General features: G+C 27.0%; 5 protein-coding genes across 5 annotated transcripts; 2 read left to right on the top strand and 3 right to left on the bottom strand.

Moving 5' to 3' along the window:
- The first annotated feature begins 267 nt into the window (after positions 1-267).
- Positions 268-1,613, top strand: Polr2M (RNA polymerase II subunit M). Its single transcript, XM_018541290.1, has 4 exons — positions 268-442; positions 509-770; positions 873-1,235; positions 1,341-1,613. Exons 1-4 carry the CDS (start codon positions 300-302, stop codon positions 1,563-1,565), a joined length of 993 nt encoding a protein of 330 aa, XP_018396792.1. The 5' UTR covers positions 268-299; the 3' UTR covers positions 1,566-1,613.
- Positions 1,614-1,785: 172 nt separating this feature from the next.
- RpL13A (ribosomal protein L13A) lies at positions 1,786-4,419 on the bottom strand. The gene is made up of 6 exons (XM_018541291.1): positions 4,342-4,419; positions 3,541-3,671; positions 2,702-2,811; positions 2,371-2,516; positions 2,035-2,157; positions 1,786-1,915 (listed from the first exon to the last, which is right to left on the bottom strand). Exons 1-6 carry the CDS (start codon positions 4,360-4,362, stop codon positions 1,832-1,834), a joined length of 615 nt encoding a protein of 204 aa, XP_018396793.1. The 5' UTR covers positions 4,363-4,419; the 3' UTR covers positions 1,786-1,831.
- LOC108775014 (H/ACA ribonucleoprotein complex subunit 3) lies at positions 4,406-5,423 on the top strand. Its single transcript, XM_018541283.1, has 3 exons — positions 4,406-4,462; positions 5,207-5,249; positions 5,329-5,423. Exons 1-3 carry the CDS (start codon positions 4,406-4,408, stop codon positions 5,421-5,423), a joined length of 195 nt encoding a protein of 64 aa, XP_018396785.1.
- Positions 5,424-6,497: 1,074 nt separating this feature from the next.
- On the bottom strand, positions 6,498-9,217 carry LOC108775013 (decapping and exoribonuclease protein-like). The gene is made up of 4 exons (XM_018541282.1): positions 8,922-9,217; positions 7,299-7,522; positions 6,783-7,174; positions 6,498-6,704 (listed from the first exon to the last, which is right to left on the bottom strand). Exons 1-4 carry the CDS (start codon positions 9,215-9,217, stop codon positions 6,498-6,500), a joined length of 1,119 nt encoding a protein of 372 aa, XP_018396784.1.
- A 4,968-nt stretch (positions 9,218-14,185) lies between these two features.
- On the bottom strand, positions 14,186-17,880 carry LOC108775069 (poly(A) RNA polymerase gld-2 homolog A). Its single transcript, XM_018541347.1, has 10 exons — positions 17,632-17,880; positions 16,832-17,214; positions 16,316-16,491; positions 15,914-16,194; positions 15,478-15,646; positions 15,205-15,348; positions 14,979-15,107; positions 14,702-14,891; positions 14,505-14,620; positions 14,186-14,423 (listed from the first exon to the last, which is right to left on the bottom strand). The coding sequence occupies exons 1-10, from the start codon at positions 17,818-17,820 to the stop codon at positions 14,236-14,238; spliced, it is 1,965 nt and encodes a 654-aa protein (XP_018396849.1). The 5' UTR covers positions 17,821-17,880; the 3' UTR covers positions 14,186-14,235.
- Positions 17,881-18,521: the final 641 nt, after the last annotated feature.

The following is an 18,521-nucleotide window of genomic DNA, read 5'->3' as shown; positions in this document are numbered from 1 at the left end:
CCGTTCAATTCCGTTTGAAGTGCTTTTCAATGATCGTTCCGAGAATTGTGAATCTTCACGATGACATTGCCATGCTGTTTAAATTAAGCATGAAAGTTTGATACATTCTCGTTCTCATGATGTCTTTACGTTTAATTATGAGATATTTTACAGCATTCATCGATTCCATCGATTCTTTGCGCTGCGAATTTGTTTGAATTTCAATTTCTTCAATTCTTTTCATTTTTTCTCCAATTTCTCCTTAACTTTATATAAAATTTTGGACGTACATATACGATTGTTAACAGATTTATAAAAGTATGTTACCGAAAAATTTAAAAATACCTGGCGATGTGATCCCTTCGAGGAAAGACAGCCAAGGTTATATCGATGATTTAAAAAAGAAACAGAGATTTGAATTAGAAGAGCTTTTAGAAAGGCAGAAAAGAATGCTTGCTAACATGTAGGTAAGGTGTAAACTATTGTATCTCAACGTTTTGAACAATCTTGAATCATATTGTTTTTTTAGAAAATTTATCTCAAAGCTTCCCGACAAAGGAGAGAAAATTATCGGCCTCTACAACAAGATACTGAAGGAACTTGAACATAGAAATGAAGTGGAAGAAGCGGCTAATGTGCTGTCGCGGCTTAACATAGCATCCGAAGGCAAAGTGGCAATGAACAAATTGGAATGGACAGGAAAATACAATGACAAGGATGATGAAAATACAACCAAAATCATTGACTTAGATAGTGATGATGAGCAGGATCCATTAAAAATACTAGCTCAGGTTAACAGCTCTTGCTTAAAATATTGATAATAATCTTTGTCAGTTAATATAAGATATAATCTATATATGCTTTATTATATTGATGTACGTATTTTTTAACAGCCTACAGGATCTGGTGTTCACAAAAAGAAAATTATACATGTAGTACCTGAAGAAAGCCTCGTCAAACCTAAAGACATAGCAGAAATTGAAACTTTTAAAACAGATCCTTTAGACATAGAGCATGTCAAGTATATCGTTGATAAAGTAGAGAAGATACAGGAAGTAAAGAAAAAGGAGTCATTTAAACCGTATAAAACAACAAAGAGCAACGTTCATGATCCAATGAGGGAAAAACAAAGAAAATTGCATAAAAATTGGGAGGTCACAGCAGCTACACCACCTCTTATAGTTCACGGAGCAGTTAAGGTTCTGAGTTTGAAAGAAACTTTAAAATTACAGAAGGAACAAACTGAAAAATTGCAGGTATTTGATATTTTTTATTTTCTATCTTTTTATTCTTTTCAGGGAAAGCATTTTTTGTAAAACTAAAAATATTGTTTTGATTTCAAATATCTTAATACTTTATAGGAAATTCAAGCGAAACATGCAGTGGAACGCCTGACTAGTAAACTAGGACATAGTATTAGTCCTACACCGCAAAATGTAGGCAATTACCGTACACAATATACGAACGGTTTACTTTCTTCGTCTTCTGATGAAGAAGAAGAACATGAAGTGCATGATGAAGAAGATATTGAACAGAAGATAAAGAAGTGGCACAGTTTTATTTACCGTAAATTAGAAGAAAGCTAACAGACTATTAAATTTTGTAAATATGCATGAAAGATTAATTCTAAGAATATTATATAATTTATATATTTTTGATCAATAAAATAGTTTTCCTCACAATTCTTTTTATACCAGAGAGGCCTTTTCGAATCGGTCGAAAGTTGTATCGCGTACCGAGCCCTACTTCTATACATATATATATCAATATTTTATGTCAAGTTTGCGGGTGATAGGATATTCTGGATTAAGATATTTAAGAGACTTTATTTTTTGTTTTTGTAACACGTATGTTAATTGTATCCAAAATTATTGATAATTGCTGTGTATGGTGCCGTTGCTTTGGCAACTGCTTCACCAGCTTGCTTGGTAAGTTTCTACAACAAAATTTAGAAAATTAACAAATCTCAAATATTTATATACACACACATATATAAAATAAAATCTTTAAGAAGGTAAATGTAAAATATGATCAAATCTTTGATATGTTAATTACCTTAAGTTTATTCCTCTTTTGAACTTCAAGGATGGCTCTGACACGCCTCTTGTTCTCCAACGTGCGAACCACATCCTTATATTTCCACCCAACTTCATGAGACAATCTACCCACATGACAGTACTGAAAATCGAAATTATGTCAGTGTCTGTATTACTTCAATATTGTAACAAACTGTTTTGTGTAAAATTTTATAATTCAGTTTAAGAAACCATCATAGTAGTCAATCAAGCAGACTAATTTCAGACGCAAATTACCATACCATCATTTTTATTTCAATAAATCCAAGCATAAAAAATAATTTAAATAAATTTAAATACATATAGTACATCTTACTTTTCGGCCTGGTTTGAGGCACATCACTCTCATAGCACCTGGTACAACAACACGCTTCCTGCGGTCGTATGGTGGTGGACAACCTTCGTAAACCTTCAATCGTCTAAGAGCATCTTTGCCTCTTTGTGTCTTATGTGGGATCATGCCTGTAAATGAGTCTTTTTAATATCTCTTCTTACACTTGTTTCGTCATAAGAGAGTATATGAAATCTTGGCATCATAAAAAGCAATTTTTTTCATATCTCATCAAATAATGTAGGTAAGTATGATTGTTAATCATGTGCAATATCCTTATTCTACATAACAGTAATATAATCTCAACTGTACATACCGCGAACTGTTTTCCAAAAGATCTTGCTTGGCGCTCGGAAGTGGAATGGACCACGTGCAGGATTTACATTACATCTTTTTCGCAGAAAAGACATAAACTTCAACTTGTTCCTAAAAACAAAAAATATATATTTGGTATCTATATTGTCTCAACATTATAGCAAGATTACATAAAATTTCATGATTCAGTTTAAAATTTCTATCATAAAAGTCAAACAGACTAACTTCAGACGCAAATTACCTTACCATCATTATTCTTTACTACATATGTACAATACTAGATAATATTAATTATACTATTACTCAAGCCATATTTTCTTATATGATAAAATAAAATAGCAATACAAGTATCAATATAATAAATGTTATTATCAATTCTTATTACATAATAAATATTATAAATCAATTTAATTAGTAGAACTTCTTAAAATTCATAAAACAATAAACAAAGAACATTAATAGGAGTCAATATTAGATTACAACAATAAATTTTAAACTAACTTGGAAGTTTTACATATTTAATATTTTAACAAATATTCAGACATGCATTTGTCAAAATACTAAATGTATGACACTTCAAATTGATTTCAAATTTACTATTGCAATGTAATTACTGCACTGACTTTGATTAGCCTTTTTTGTTTATCTTTGAATAAATTTTATTACTTTAATTTTACTACTTTAGTTTTAATTAGATATATCAAACATTTAAAATAAAGGCTGCGTTTTATTTTACACATGATGCACATGATACATCATTGTTTCAGTGAAACAATGACAAAATAGTGTATCATGGATAAACCAAACATATCCAAGACAGTTAATAAGGGCTTGACAAACCTGAAGAAGTTACCACTAATGTTGAGTTGTTCGCTGCGTACGACAATAACTTTGTTGCCTTGCAGGATGGTTTTGGCAACAATTGCAGCCAATCGTCCAAGTAAATGGCCACGGCCATCTATCAATATTGGCTAAAACAGTAATAACCTCCAAAGAAATTGAAAATTGACCATTGTGTAGTACAAGTAATTCTTGCTTCAACAATATGTTTGTACATGTTGCTTGTATTCTTAGCACTCGACATCTTTAATCTCTTTTCAACATCCGAATATATACATTTACATTTTAAATGCAAAAATTTGTTAAAATTTCAAGCAAAGTGGACAGACATATAAAGTGTATTTGCGTTACCTAAAATCTCCAAATATTTTTGAGTTTAAAACAAGATAAATGTTGAAAAGGAGGAACATGAAGATGCTTAATACAAAAACTGCAAGCAATACGGACAAACCTATAATGCTACCTAGAAGTATTATACGCGAGTCACAATATTCACAATATATACAATGTGCAGTTTGAAGCGCGAAAATATTATATTGAGAAAATCAAATCCCTAGTTTGAAATTTATATCGTTCAATATATAATGCGTTCCGATCTCCGCGTAGAATATACGATTAGCTTGGAGAACTACCACGTGCGTGACGTTTATTAGCGAAGCAGTTTTTTCTAGTAACAGCAAATTTCCGAGGAATATAAAACAACTTGTGCGTTATTCCACATGTTAAGTAACCGCGATCCCGTACATACACCGCGTAAGAATTACTTAAACTGTCAAAAATATTAAATCTCTGAATACAAACCTTCTCGCTAAAGCCCGTCATTTTGGGATTTCACCGGAAAAGAGTCACACGGCCACAGAGAAACATGAGTTTCTACCGGAAGATGTATAATCACGGCGCGCTGTGCGCAGACCAACGCAGAGTAACCAACGTTGAAATTTGTTTCTATGTGCCTTTCCTCTAGGGGGTAAAAAATTTTCCCTAGAAACAAATAGAGATCCGCGTTCAAAAAATGATTGAAAAACAATTAAAGTAGCGTAAAAAACATGTGATTGTATGTACATACATTTTACCATTATATTATTAGTAAAATAAAAAACATAATGTTACTAATTTCTTATTTAATAAATAGTAATAATAATGGTGTTATTAACGCATTACTTTCTTTAGCTGCGTTCGGTAATAGCAAATCTGAGGCGTCGGAGTGCTCTTATATTATAGTATATGTCACGTGCACTATAGAAAAAGAGCACTCCGACGCCTCGGATTTGCATTGCCGAACGCAGCTTTTGTTACAATCCAATATATCACTTTCTATGGCAATATAGAATGCCTTCGAAAAAATGCTATTAGCGCTCTTTGTGTCATTCTATCCTTATCCTTAAAGCATTAAAACAAAGAATAAAATGAATATAAAATAACATAACTGTACTATCTTTCCAAACACATCTATAATTTAGTAGAATATATTGTACAAATAGGTATTAAATATATTTACAATAAAATTATATATGTATTATTACATATACCTTTGTATCTTTCAATATTGATTTTGAATATTATTGTTACTTCTTCTATGCCAATTTTTTTTCTTTTGTAACAAAATCTTTTTAGCTAATTTTATATATTTTTTCCTCTTTTTTTTTTAATTATTAAATTTTTACAGAAAGTAGACCGTAATGGAAATCCTACAATGTCTGCACATCCAGGTAAATTATTAATATATTTTTATTGCACAGATACATTATATAGAATTTAAAAAATGCTTGATATTAAATGTTTTTGCAGCTCGATTTTCTGTAGAGGACAAATATTCAAGAGAAAGGATTACAATAAAAAGATGTGGTCTACTGTTGACCCAGCAACCACAACCTAATTACTAATTCATATAATAAAACCCCTTTTCTTTCCGAGTTTATTTTCTAATTACTAATATTAACCATGTAAAATTAATTTTATTAGAAAATATAAAATACAAATGAAAGAAAGTATTATATGATATGTGGCCTGATACAACCAAGGATGATAATCTATATATTTCAGCAAAGAGATTATTCAACTTTTACACCCACAACTTCCTTTAATGATAATGAGGAAAAATCTCTACTCACACACACAAGATTATTCTATTATACAAGGAAAAATTATGATCGTGTTAGATATATTATAATAGAATTTTAAAAATATACATAAAAAACACATAAGTAACTATATGTTGTTTATAATTTTTTATTATTTAAAAATTATAATTAAAATATCTCTTTGTGCATTTATTTCAGAGCTAATGTCATCATTTCAGGTAAAATATTTTTCTTTTAAAATTATATTTTAAAATTTATTAGTCACTATTAGTATATATGATTATGTATTATGTATTATTGTAAGTACGATCAACGTAATATCATATAAATGTTTTGAAGTATTCTTCGATTCGTAAAATCCTTAACGAAAATACGGAATCGAAATCGGAGCATAAACCGGACATATAAAGGGAAAATAACAAAAATATAGCAAAATATTCTAAGGAATAACGAAATGTAAATGAAGCATGAAACGTTTACATTTTAATGTTTCTTTTTTCATTGTTCTAATCTAAAACGCTTTAATTACGCTTCTGTCATTCTCTTTTTACAACTCTTTTTTCGACTCATATTTCTTCTTATTACCTTACGGCTTTACTTTCGCAAGGAATTGTTTCTTCTGATTTAATCAAATATGCTTCAAAGCGTTTCTAGTAAGACTGAAGACTGAATGCATCTCATATATTAGGTAATTAATATATAGTATAACGTTATGATTCAAACACGAAATTAAGAGATTAAAAAAATATATATATACTATAAAATACGTATAAGATAAATTTAAACATTGTCATTAACATATTTCTTACATTTATATTTGCATATGATCAGTATCTTTTTTTTTAATAAAAAATCTCATAGTTTAGTCAGTATAATTTACTGAAAACGTTTTTTGTATTCCTCTGCTTTATCAACAAACCATGACTGCAAGAAAAAATATTTTTCGTTATCAGCAGCTTCTTCACTATAATTTACAACATCTTCAGTGAATGGTGTCCAGCAAAATTTATATATGCATTCATTATAATTTTTAGTGACAATTCTTTTGATATTGTCTAGAAATATCTTGCAAAATATTTTACACTTGTTTATATCACAAGACGGCTGCAATATAAATACATAATTTTACAATAATAAATTCTTAAATCACCATTGTTGCACAAATTTCAAAATAAAATTATTTACCTCTGAAAGCTTTGACAAATCATTTATTGAATATTCTTTTATCATTCTTACTACATTTTTATCTTTTAATCCACATATAATTTTATTTAAATGTACCAAATAGCTCTGACTCCACCATTCCATCACTCTCAAGCTGGAAATTTTGCCATGTATATTTCCTTCTTCATTAGGTAGTGGATATGTTTTCAACTCAATTAATTCAAAAGTTTTGCCTTCAAGTGTATCTGTTATTAGCTGTTGCGAAGAAATACCATCTATTTCTGCCGCGTATAATAACGAATGATTGTCAAAGTTTGCTTTAAACATACAGAAAAATTGTTCACACTCATTAAGAGATCGTTTTAAATCTGGTGTACCTGATGGATGATCTGAAAAAATCCATATATTAATTAATTGTATAACAGGCACAATCCATTTTATTTATTAAATATACCTGAAGTATTATATAAAAGCAATATATAATTAAATTTTCATATATAATAAATAAAATACCTGCTACCATATACTGCTCAAACTTATATCCCCATGAATGTACTTGTCTTCTTGATAGTGATAAATTGACGTAATCATATTCTCTTTTATCCGAATAAAATTCACATAAATAAATTGTACCACGATATTTACTGGCGCAAATAATCAATTCGTCACGCATTTTATATGGGCTAGATAACATTGCTTTTATTGCCCCACGAGAAGCAATGAAATCAATATCCAACCTAATTAATATTAATTTATTTCTATTATAATTAGAACAAAAATGATTACTCAGTAAATATACTCATAACATAAAAAAATTGCAAAAATAATTTTTTTTATATGATGCGTAAAGAGTGCTATTTGTGCGCTTAATCATTTATTTCATGTAATCTATTTACAAATAATTTTGAAAGATGATACAATAGATTTATCGTATTGTTTAAAATCCCAAAAAATGTTTGCACTTAAAACATGATAAATATATATATATATGTATATACATATATTTATGCAATATATAAAGTTAAAAGTTGCATAAACCAAAGCTAAACTTACAAGGATTATAAGGATAATAATATAAACAAATAAAGTTTTATGTAAATATCTGGACATAGCCATTAGATACATGTTCAGTCACTGGCATGTTTACCTTATTTATATTAAATTAAATGTAATTTTTTAAAAATTATATTACTCTAAACAAAAAATAATAACAATAAAGAATGATCGAATAAATTTAATATTTTATTTGTATAGATAAAGTTTATATAAAATATTAAAGAAATATATTTTTGTTACATTTTTATATAAAAATGTATTTTTTCTTTAATTATGAAATAAATAATCATTAAAAAATTAAAAATAAGAAGAAGGAGCATATACCACACGCTGGTTAAAGGTAGCGAAAATCTCGTGTATTTAATAATACTAAAATTACATAAATATAAACGTTTCGGTCATTAATGTGACCATCTTCAGTATATACAAAACTTTTAATTTAATTCCCCTAATGTATTTTAAATAATAATATGTACCGGGGCACTACTTTTCGCATGTTTGTCAATTATTATACAATATACGATATTCATCGGTTCTATAATTGTCAATCTAACGTCAATTAAAAAATTATATACACAAAAAATTAAACATACAAGAAATTTAAATAAAGATACTGATTATTATGTAAGTATTAACAATTATTATTAACAATTATTATAACACAATTGTGTTACGTGTTATTTAAAGTAATGTACAAAGATAAAATTTTAATTGACGAAACAAACTTTTAAGGAAACAATTTTGTTTTCTTTTTTTAAAGAACACAAGGATAAGAGTAAGTGCCAGGAGATTAAGACATTACACTTTTTACGATTACTGAACTTTTTCTAATTATTTAATGTTTAAAACCTTATTTAAAAAATATTGATACGCGGTTCAAGATCAAAAAATTTTATAATTAAAATTTAAAAAACAAGGTTCTTTAAAAATCAGACTGCAATTTAATAAAAAAGTTTAACCTTGAAAAAGTTAATACGTTAAAATTAATGTGTTTCAATTTTTTAACTTTAATACTTAATTTTTAACTTATTAACTTATAGTTACTATCCAATATTCTTAAAAGATGATTTATCAACATACCAACGTTCTTCTTGTACTGATAGTGGTTTTTCAAGTCGATGAAAATTGTTAGAAATCCATTTTAATATATTATCCAATTTCACATACAAAGTAGGTCTGTAATGGGTATGTATAAAATTTTTGTTGAGATCGAAATCAACATTGTTAGGATCCGAAGGAGGAATATAATACTTCAGTTGCGATAAATCGGCATGATATTGCATATCACCATCAATACTAAAATGTCCGATTAATTCAGCCGTTAACGTTGGAATCATTTCTTCGGAAAAATTTTTTAAATCAATTTTAAACGACATTGTGGCTCGTGTATTATTTTCACAAATAACACAAAATCATACACAAATAATACACTTTACGTGATATCTATCTGCGTATTGGTCTTCACTAAGAGGAGACTCCCAACTGTTCCCAGAGATACTCAATCAAAAGCAACGCCAATATGGTCACGTGGTTAGAATCTCGATATTTCTTCCTAGAAAGTTTTTCTTCTTTCTCTTTCTCCCTAATTCATGTAACCTGAGTTCTATTTAGAATTTATTTATCACCTATTCATTAGACTATCACACAACGATATAATGACACAAATAACGCTATATTCTCCCTACGCACTCTAATTCTGGATTAATAAATTCATCACATATTACTCGGTTCGAAATTGTATGCATAATATAAGTACACGGTATTATTTTTATGCATTTAATTTTTATTTAGCATTAATTTTGATCATGTAATCTATTTTGATGCTGAAAATGAGCGTCGAGTGTTAAATCGGATCTCCATAAATGAGAGAAGAATAGAAAATAAAAATAAAATTATTTAATAACGAAATAGGAGAAAGAGGTAGGAACATAATGGCTGCGTTCAGTACTGAATAGTTTTGCAATCGTTTTATGATTCGTCTCGCTGATTGGATTATACTCTTAGATCTAAAGGAACAATCTTATCTCAGCGAAATCATAAAACAGTTGTAAAATTGTTGAATCTGCTATGAATGCGACCATTATGTAAGACATAATGGTATTTGCACTGTTCTTTTACAAATTGTTTCTTTTGTAAATTAAATAAAATTTTTTAATATACATATATAAATATATATATCGAAATTTCTTTGTTCTTCAAGCTAATATAAGAATTAATATATTATAATAGAGAGAAGACGAGATGGAATGTTAGCTTTGATTTTTATTTAGGAATAGTGTTCTGCGAATGGATTTATATCAATGCAGAGGGTATCGATTACATTAAAAACAATTCGAACAGCCATTTAATATGCCACTATCATATACCTTCTAATAAAAGTATAATGAATTTCTTCCTTATAAGTTTTATAATATTTAAATCTTACGTAGATATAATTATAACAGTAGATGAAGGAGAAAGAGAAAGGATTATTTTAAAAAATTTATAATAATGTATAAAAATGTAATTTAAAAAACACTGTATAATTTTACTTAATTTTATATTATACAGTAAATACAAAATTTTAATGAAACACCGTTGAAAAAATTAATTTTGAATTGGAAAACCTAAGCTAGACTGCTTATCAACAAAGAAGGGTTATTAATAGTTAAAATATATATATTAAATGTACACATATCTTATACATTATGCGTAAAGAATATACAAAAAACTTAAACATTAATGAATATTCTTCTATCTTTATGTCTATTTATAGGGAGCAGAATTTTTACAAATTGTCTATAAATTTTGTCAGAAAAAATATAACAGAATTTGTTAACAGAAATGTAATGGTAAATTGATAGCAAAAATCGAATAGAGAATCTTCCGTCTATTAAATATATATTTTAAATTAAATAGTTATTTTTCTACTATAATTTTGGCGTTTATTCTGTTGCTGAAGGAAACTTATACAAGTTGAAAAATTTAAGGTGTTTTTAAAGAAATTTTCATAAATTACAAAAATAAAAAGTCCTTAAAGTTTCTGAGCAGTCGCCGTGACCATAATACGTGATGTCATAAGTAAGAAATGACACATTAATTTTTGTTATATACTATTTAAATAAAATAATTTGGATAAAATAATAAAATTGCATTAAAATATTTTAGAAAATGGATCGAAGCTATATTCTTATTCCCTGTAACAGCAAGTAATCGTAAGAGAATCCCGAAAAACAAGTAACTATGAATATTTTGAAATAGATGTAATCCTTTAAAAGTTTAAAATATAATACATTTTTTTAAATATATTATATATTATATATATATATATATATATATTTTAATAATTTTTTGCTGTGTAAATTCGCGAATAATAATTAAATATTTTTACAATATCAATACATCTCAAAATTTGTTTTTCCTATCCGCAATACGTATACAGATGATATATAATAATTATTGATTTCTATCGTAAAGGAACAAAATAAGTAAGCACACGCTACATGTGTAAACATTGCATTTATTTAACAAGAAAATTGGATTACAGAAGGTTGCTTTTAGTTCATAAATTTAGAAAAGCGTTAACTTCGATAGAAAAACATACTGCTGCAAATTTTCCTAAGTGACATAATTTGATGGCTGCATAAACTGACTTTATCATTATACTTCTTTTTATTATTTATAATACCATTGAAAAGTTAATTTAAGCACTTAGGGAAGTATTAGATATGATTTGTGTAATATATTACAAAAAGATATATATAGTCGAATATCAAAATTAAGATATTAGTCTTTTCATTAGCCACAGGAATTTTGCAAATCACATACACACATGAAGAAAAATATGTATACTATTTCATATCTTACATTTATCGTGCAAATTAACAGATGTTATTTATTTGTTATTTTATTCATGTGTAGATTTGAAATTGAAGCATATAATTATGATAGTAATTTACTTGTTATACTGCAAACACAATTTTATTTTTCACATATTATTTTCAAGAACACCATGTATAGTGTTTTATATTTTTTTGAAGATTAATCAGTAGAAAATTATATTAATAAAAGAATGGAAATAGTATATCCTCCTTTGGCAAATAAAAAAAAGTAGTATCAAGCTTGAGTGTTTCTTCTAGTAAGGATTATTAATGTATGAAATAATTTTATAAATGAAAATTTGACACCTTTTAACTTAATTAAATTGTTACTTATTTCTGATATTAATGATTACAAGAAGTAACTTTATCTTGAATTTTTGTATTTATTATACACAAGATGTATAATAAAATTAATAATTTGGATGGCCAGGAACACATAATTGTGTCATATGGAATTATAACTATTAATCAATGGTGCGTAAATATTAATTGATAAAAAAAGAAATAAATATCTATGAAAAAATATTTGTGAAAAACACTTTATTGAGAAATGAGATTATATATTTATTTATATCCAGAAATTTTCTTATAGCATTTTGATTGTCAACATATTAGAAATCTTCACTCTAGTTTTTACATATATTATCCATTTATATCCCGTAATTCAAGATTAAGTTATAAATCATTCGATTGACATAAGCTACGTTTTTGTAAATTTTAGGATAGTTACTGAGGAATTTAGAAAATTCTTAAATCCTTTTAAAAGAAACACAGTCTTGCTAATCTCTACACCAGTCATACATTGACTTTATCTGAACAACACTATAAACGTAAATAATTAATTCATTTCTCGAATTTCCAACATTTTTTTATTTTTAGCAAATCTTTACCTTTTTTTTTGTTTTTAATATTTTGCAAATGACAATTCTAAAAGTTTATATTTTTCATAATTCTATGCTCATATGTACTTTTCTTTTTTTAGAAATAGCAACTAATTATACTACTTCCTTCTTTTTTATTTTTATATGTAATATCGTAGGATATTATTTTAATATCAGATGCGTATTTATATTTTTAAACATTTTTAATAGAGACTACGCTAGTAATTATTTTTGTATTTGATAATCATTTCTTAATGTCAAAGACGAAATTTCATTATTCTTTACGATTTTTTTAATTTCCCCTTTTTCATATATTTAATAAATAATCCATAAAATCATGTTAACAGTAACTACGATAACCACATATAAGAAATTTTATATTTTAAATTTATTGATATTAAATGAAAAACTTGGGGTGTGTGTGTATGTGTGTGAGATAGTGAGTATCCAATATACACATTGGAAAAAATTGTATTAAATAATTTCAATACAATCATTATTTTGTAATTATTATGTTGTAATCATGTAACTATTTAATTATCTATAAAGAAATTAATTAGAATGCAAAAAAAATATTTAATTTTGATATTTAAGATCAAATGTACTGATATTATTTTTCTTTAAACTTTAATATTGCGATATATGCACTAAAGTTTCTAATTCATATTAAAACTACAATTAGTTAGGCTTGTTTAGATATCCATCTCTCTGTCTCTGTATCTCTCTCTTTCTCTCTCTAAATCTTTAATTAGGTAATGCTTCGCAATTCAATAATTAAATAGTTACACCATTACAACAATTATTATTATTGTATTGCAATTATTCAATGTAATTCTTCCATAATGAAAACATTCTATAACTACTGTTTAACTCATGCTCGAGTTTCACATCTAATATCAATATATGCAGAATCTAATCGCGGCTATCATAATTATCGTTAACATGACTTCTGTCACATAAAGTGTTTAGCGGGTAGTATTGTAAATTTTATTGCACACATTACTTATTAAATACATATTGTATATAAAGATGAAGCTATTAAAAGATAATAAACAATAATGAAATTTCGTTTATAACGTTAAAAAATAATTATAAAACGGAGAAAATAATCATCAACATATTGTTAATCGAAAATATCACAAATTATAGATTGCTAATCGTACCAAAAATTAACATGTGATATTAAAATAATATCCTACAGCATATTATGATGTACAAGTTTTTCATATAATGCATTACAATTATCTCATTAAAGATTTAGAGAAATTTTTAAATCTAAACAAGCCTAATTGATTTTAATATAAAATAACAGACTTTATTGCACACATCACAATTTTAAAGTTTGGATAAGAATAATATATCTGTATGTCCAATCTTTTATACCAGAATGAAATACTTTTTTTGCACGCTAGTAAATGCAGATAGAGAGCAACATTTCTTTTGGAATGTTACATGTATAGTTAGTAATAAGTTACATACATATTATTAACTATATATGTAACATCCTGATAGTGTACTTGTGATTTTAAAATCCTCCAAAAAGGAAAAATAGGTTATTAAATGGAGGACACATTTGTACCTTGCAAACAGTATAAATTATTTAAAAATAAGGCTCAATATCACAAGGTAAACACGTCACATAAGACGACCTTATCATTCTTCGTCACTTATCGTTAGCTCCCATTCGGTACCAATCATCATTAAATGTATCTCGCCAAACACATCGTTTAAATTATATCTTCGCTTTAGTCTTGTATATGTAATATTTAATATGAATATAATTTTAGAGAATATGTCCGGATCGTAAACTGATCTAGCTGTGTTAGTCAAGTCAAATGGCTCTATAATATTGCAATAATAGATAAATATAATGAAAAGTAATACTTTCAATCATTTTTATAAAGTAAAGAACATTCTATTACCTTCAATACACAGATATTTCCATTGATAAGGATCATTTTTAGATGATTGTACCATACGACATTCCTCTTTCGGTATTTTGCTTGCTAAACGTACGGATATCGCGTATTGATTGAAGCTAATTTAATAATATGAGTTAAATATTATCTGTCACTGTTATGTTGTAATATTATGTATGTTTGTATTCAAAATTACTTACTCAAATTCAACATAATATTTGAAAAATTCAAATAGTAATTCCCCTAAAGATTGATGATTCTCAGGTAAATGACTGGACGATGGAATGTTCAAATCTTCATGAATATTGATATTATAAATATCTGCGTCCGACTTAAATTTGTTTGCAAACATTGAATGCAAGCATGGAAGAACAGGAGGATTGGTACCACCTACAAAAACAACACTTGTGTTCTATTTTAATTAAAAATAGATTAGGCTACAAAAGAGACAGCAGTAAAAATTTGTAGCGTACATACATTGTAAGAAATGTATAACCATGAGAACTAAAGAGTAACTGGACAGTGTCCTACACTTTGGGTTATTGATATTATGCCACTGAGCCCAAAGTTTAACAACAAGCGCTAATGGTTTTACCCTCCAATCAACTATAAAAAAATATTTATACAAATAATGATTAAAATATTTATTTGAATCGTAGATAAATATTTATTTTCGTGTAGACGCAAAAGTTATTGAACTTACGTTTGGAATAGCAATATAGTAAACGTGTGTTTTTAATGCCAACAGAATTGTTACAATTTAAATCGACTTTAAATTTTCGTACTATATCAAAGAACGTGATAATAGGTACTTTTGCATGTATAATTTCGAGTTGTTCGACGAAATCTGGACACAAAAGACGAGTTAAAATTACCATTAAACTACTGTGTGTGTGTGTGTGTGTGCATATGTAAATATATTAATTTTTTATTAATTCATTAAATTTTTATGAACATATTTATGAATTTTACGTACTACTTTGTTTAAGGTGCTTTAGCACTTCTAATAAATGTTCTATAGCTATGCATCTCACATCCAGTTCCGCGTGTTTCATTAAAAGACACACATCAATGTCGCTATCATTTGAACCAAATCCATTCATTGTTGAACCAACCACAAATACACTACAGTTTGGATATAAAGTCTAAAAAAATTATTTCTTAATACATATAAGTAACTAATAAATATTAGTATGCTATTTCGAAATGTTTTTAAAGATATCTTGGCAATATTTTATTTTGCTATATTAAAGTTCCTATTCAGTAATTTTTAATGACAGTGTCGTTATATTGCCATTGTGTAAGTTTTAGATATGGTAAAAACGCTGCGTAATAAGAATGTAACAATATTGTTGTTAAGAGTTACAGAATAGGAGTATAAGTCTTATTTGCCTTTCTCTTTCATATTTTACCTTCATGTATGTGTTAAGATGCTTCCATAACATCATTTTCTTTCTATAAGTAACTTCGGTTTGTTGGTGCGCAATAAATTTACACCAAATTTGTTCGGATAGATCATCCCATGATGATCCAATAACGAGATTATTCGGTACAGAAGTTACTTGTACTAAATGAGATCTGGCAAGAAATCTATCAGGAGCTGCAATACATCCGGGAAACATATCATAATTCGATACTTCAGAATATTTACGATTTCGTGAAAATCTTTGTGAAGATGCATTTTCATTCTTGCCTAAAAACGAATCCTAGTTAATTTTAAGTAAATTATTTTCTAATGTATGTATTTTATAATATATATATAATTTTTTAAAATCCTAGAGCATATTATGTTATTAACTAGAAAAAATGCTTGCCTGACAAATATCGTCTTCTGTTTTGATAATTTTGCACATGTGATCTCGGAGTGGAAGTACCGTAACTATTGGCCCGTTGAGCTGGATAAAACTGATGTGCAGAAGCATTTGAAATTAAGCCATCTACTGTATTATTATATGCTCTATTATCCGGATATACTTTATGATGCTTTTTGCTAAAAATTTAATTTTAATTAATAATTAATAATTTAGTTATGTATGTATTCATATTTAGTACGTATGTGTATATATATATATATATATATTATTTGTGCATACGAGTATATATATTGTGTATATTTCTTCTATATTTAATGTTTTCTTAAAATTACAAAGATATTACACTTTCTTATCCTCTTTTCTAATCTTGCTATTATAATTTTGTTTTTTCTCCTACTCTTTTTCCACCTATTTTATTTTCTCTTTTGTGTATTTAATATAGATTTTATGAAGAAAAAAACAATATATTCGGAAATCAGGCAGTAACAGATAATTCTAAAAATGTATAATAATTACTTTAGCCACTGTCCTCTTACTGAACTTGTAGAATCTCGTTCGTCTGAAGATTCTGTTAAACTATTGTCAATGAAATGTTTATTTGGAGTTGGTGAACGAGAACTAAACCCACTATCACTATTATATGCCTCGTATTTTGAGAAATTCCTATATGAACACCGTCTGCTATTTCTGTTATTCCAACATGGTTTCTTTGTCGAATTAGTATTTGTAGGCTTGAAATTATAATTTGAAAATGGTATAATTGACGAGTTGTTGGATGTATTTATGCGTCTTTCCCAATTTATAGAAGATGAATTATTGTTCGATTGTATGTATTCTATACGTCGTAATGATGGTACATCGACACCTATTAATTGTAATAAATCCAGTGGAGATCCTGTCTGCAAGAGCATTATTTGTATATTCTAATAAAGAATAAAGAGATATTACATGAGCATAACACAAGATACATTCATAAATGAAAACAAAAATTCTATCATACATAATATTTAATATTAATGCATATTACGATAAAACTTGATTAAAATTTGTTTAAAAATGTTACAATATATTACATATATGTAAATTTAATTTCTCTCTAAATGATATAGACGATTATATTTTTATGTCAATCGTAAATAGATTTTTATTTGCTGCATTTACATCAATAATTGTTATATTACATATTTGAGAAAGCATAAAATATGTATAATTAATAAAGAGAGGATTGCAACAAACAATACTAATATACATAATTTAATTAATAACACACTGGAGAACATATAATTTAAATTAAATCTAAAAGATTTAAAATATACCTGTATCGTACGATGCCTGTTGTGTCCAGAGGACATGTTCGGACCGTATTGTGAGAAATCAGATTGATGCAATGCATTTACACCATTAATGTGCAAAGTGTGATTTTGTGTTGGTGGACATTGTCCACTTGTTTGGTGTCCTCCCATTATTTGCACCATCATTTGTGATGGATATACAGTATGATACATAGTCAAGTAAGTATACAAGATATTAGATCTCCTTTTTGGATTGTTTATTTGTTTAATTCTTAATGTATCAGTATATATTGCACTTAATAACACTCATAAATATTTGTAGTAATCAATAAGGCAATCAATAAAGCATACAATATTATAATTATTATTAATATTAAATATATCTTGCAATAATTGATATTTCATCAAATCAATGTACACACGTTCACATGTATACTTAGAAAAGCTTCAAGCTTCTTATATTTTCTTTCCTTTTATATATATTTTACTTTTTTAATGTAGTTTTGCAAGATATTATATATGTTGTATCTTTTGAGACCTTATTATGTTAAATCTAAAATTTAACACAACAGATATATATATATATATAATAATTCAGCTGTAATGTAAAGAGACTGTATAACAATGAGATTAGGAATTTAAAAATAATGAGATACTATAATTCACTCTGTCTATCTCTTGTCATGGAATTTATAAATATGAATGCATGTGAAATATACAGAGCTGTAAAAACAAATTGTAATGTAAATTAATAACTGTACTTAACGAATAATTTCACACGCACATAACAACACTATATTAAAGATATATGCATACATAAGACAAACCAAACAGTCTGTGCATATTTTTAATAGATTATTATCAAATTCTCTTAGTCTCAAATTTTTATGTTATATTTTTACATATACAACTTT

Source organism: Cyphomyrmex costatus, unplaced genomic scaffold (genome assembly GCF_001594065.2).
Source record: "Cyphomyrmex costatus isolate MS0001 unplaced genomic scaffold, Ccosl1.0 scaffold281, whole genome shotgun sequence".
Classification (NCBI taxonomy): Eukaryota; Metazoa; Arthropoda; class Insecta; order Hymenoptera; family Formicidae; genus Cyphomyrmex; species Cyphomyrmex costatus.
Note: the sequence above shows the minus strand (reverse complement) of the source record. Positions and strands in the feature narration are given on the sequence as shown.

Excerpts from the sequence above, each read along its gene's own strand:
- Polr2M (XM_018541290.1), top strand. The coding sequence starts at position 300 with ATGTTACCGAAAAATTTAAAAATACCTGGCGATGTGATCCCTTCGAGG. Across the intron at positions 443-508 it reads AAAAGAATGCTTGCTAACAT|AAAATTTATCTCAAAGCTTC; the intron begins GTAGGTAAGGTG and ends TTGTTTTTTTAG. Across the intron at positions 1,236-1,340 it reads AACAAACTGAAAAATTGCAG|GAAATTCAAGCGAAACATGC; the intron begins GTATTTGATATT and ends AATACTTTATAG.
- RpL13A (XM_018541291.1), bottom strand. The coding sequence starts at position 4,362 with ATGACGGGCTTTAGCGAGAAG. Across the intron at positions 2,812-3,540 it reads ATTAGTGGTAACTTCTTCAG|GAACAAGTTGAAGTTTATGT; the intron begins GTTTGTCAAGCC and ends TTTTGTTTTTAG. Across the intron at positions 1,916-2,034 it reads AAAAGAGGAATAAACTTAAG|AAACTTACCAAGCAAGCTGG; the intron begins GTAATTAACATA and ends ATTTTGTTGTAG.
- LOC108775014 (XM_018541283.1), top strand. The coding sequence starts at position 4,406 with ATGAGTTTCTACCGGAAGATGTATAATCACGGCGCGCTGTGCGCAGAC. Across the intron at positions 4,463-5,206 it reads TGTGCGCAGACCAACGCAGA|AAAGTAGACCGTAATGGAAA; the intron begins GTAACCAACGTT and ends AAATTTTTACAG. Across the intron at positions 5,250-5,328 it reads TACAATGTCTGCACATCCAG|CTCGATTTTCTGTAGAGGAC; the intron begins GTAAATTATTAA and ends ATGTTTTTGCAG.
- LOC108775013 (XM_018541282.1), bottom strand. The coding sequence starts at position 9,217 with ATGTCGTTTAAAATTGATTTAAAAAATTTTTCCGAAGAAATGATTCCA. Across the intron at positions 7,175-7,298 it reads TGAGCAGTATATGGTAGCAG|ATCATCCATCAGGTACACCA; the intron begins GTATTTTATTTA and ends GGATTTTTTCAG. Across the intron at positions 6,705-6,782 it reads ATAATTTTATTTTGAAATTT|TGTAAAATATTTTGCAAGAT; the intron begins GTGCAACAATGG and ends GATATAAACAAG.
- LOC108775069 (XM_018541347.1), bottom strand. The coding sequence starts at position 17,820 with ATGTATCATACTGTATATCCATCACAAATGATGGTGCAAATAATGGGA. Across the intron at positions 17,215-17,631 it reads ACAGGCATCGTACGATACAG|ACAGGATCTCCACTGGATTT; the intron begins GTATATTTTAAA and ends ATGCTCTTGCAG. Across the intron at positions 16,195-16,315 it reads CAGAAGACGATATTTGTCAG|GCAAGAATGAAAATGCATCT; the intron begins GCAAGCATTTTT and ends ATTCGTTTTTAG.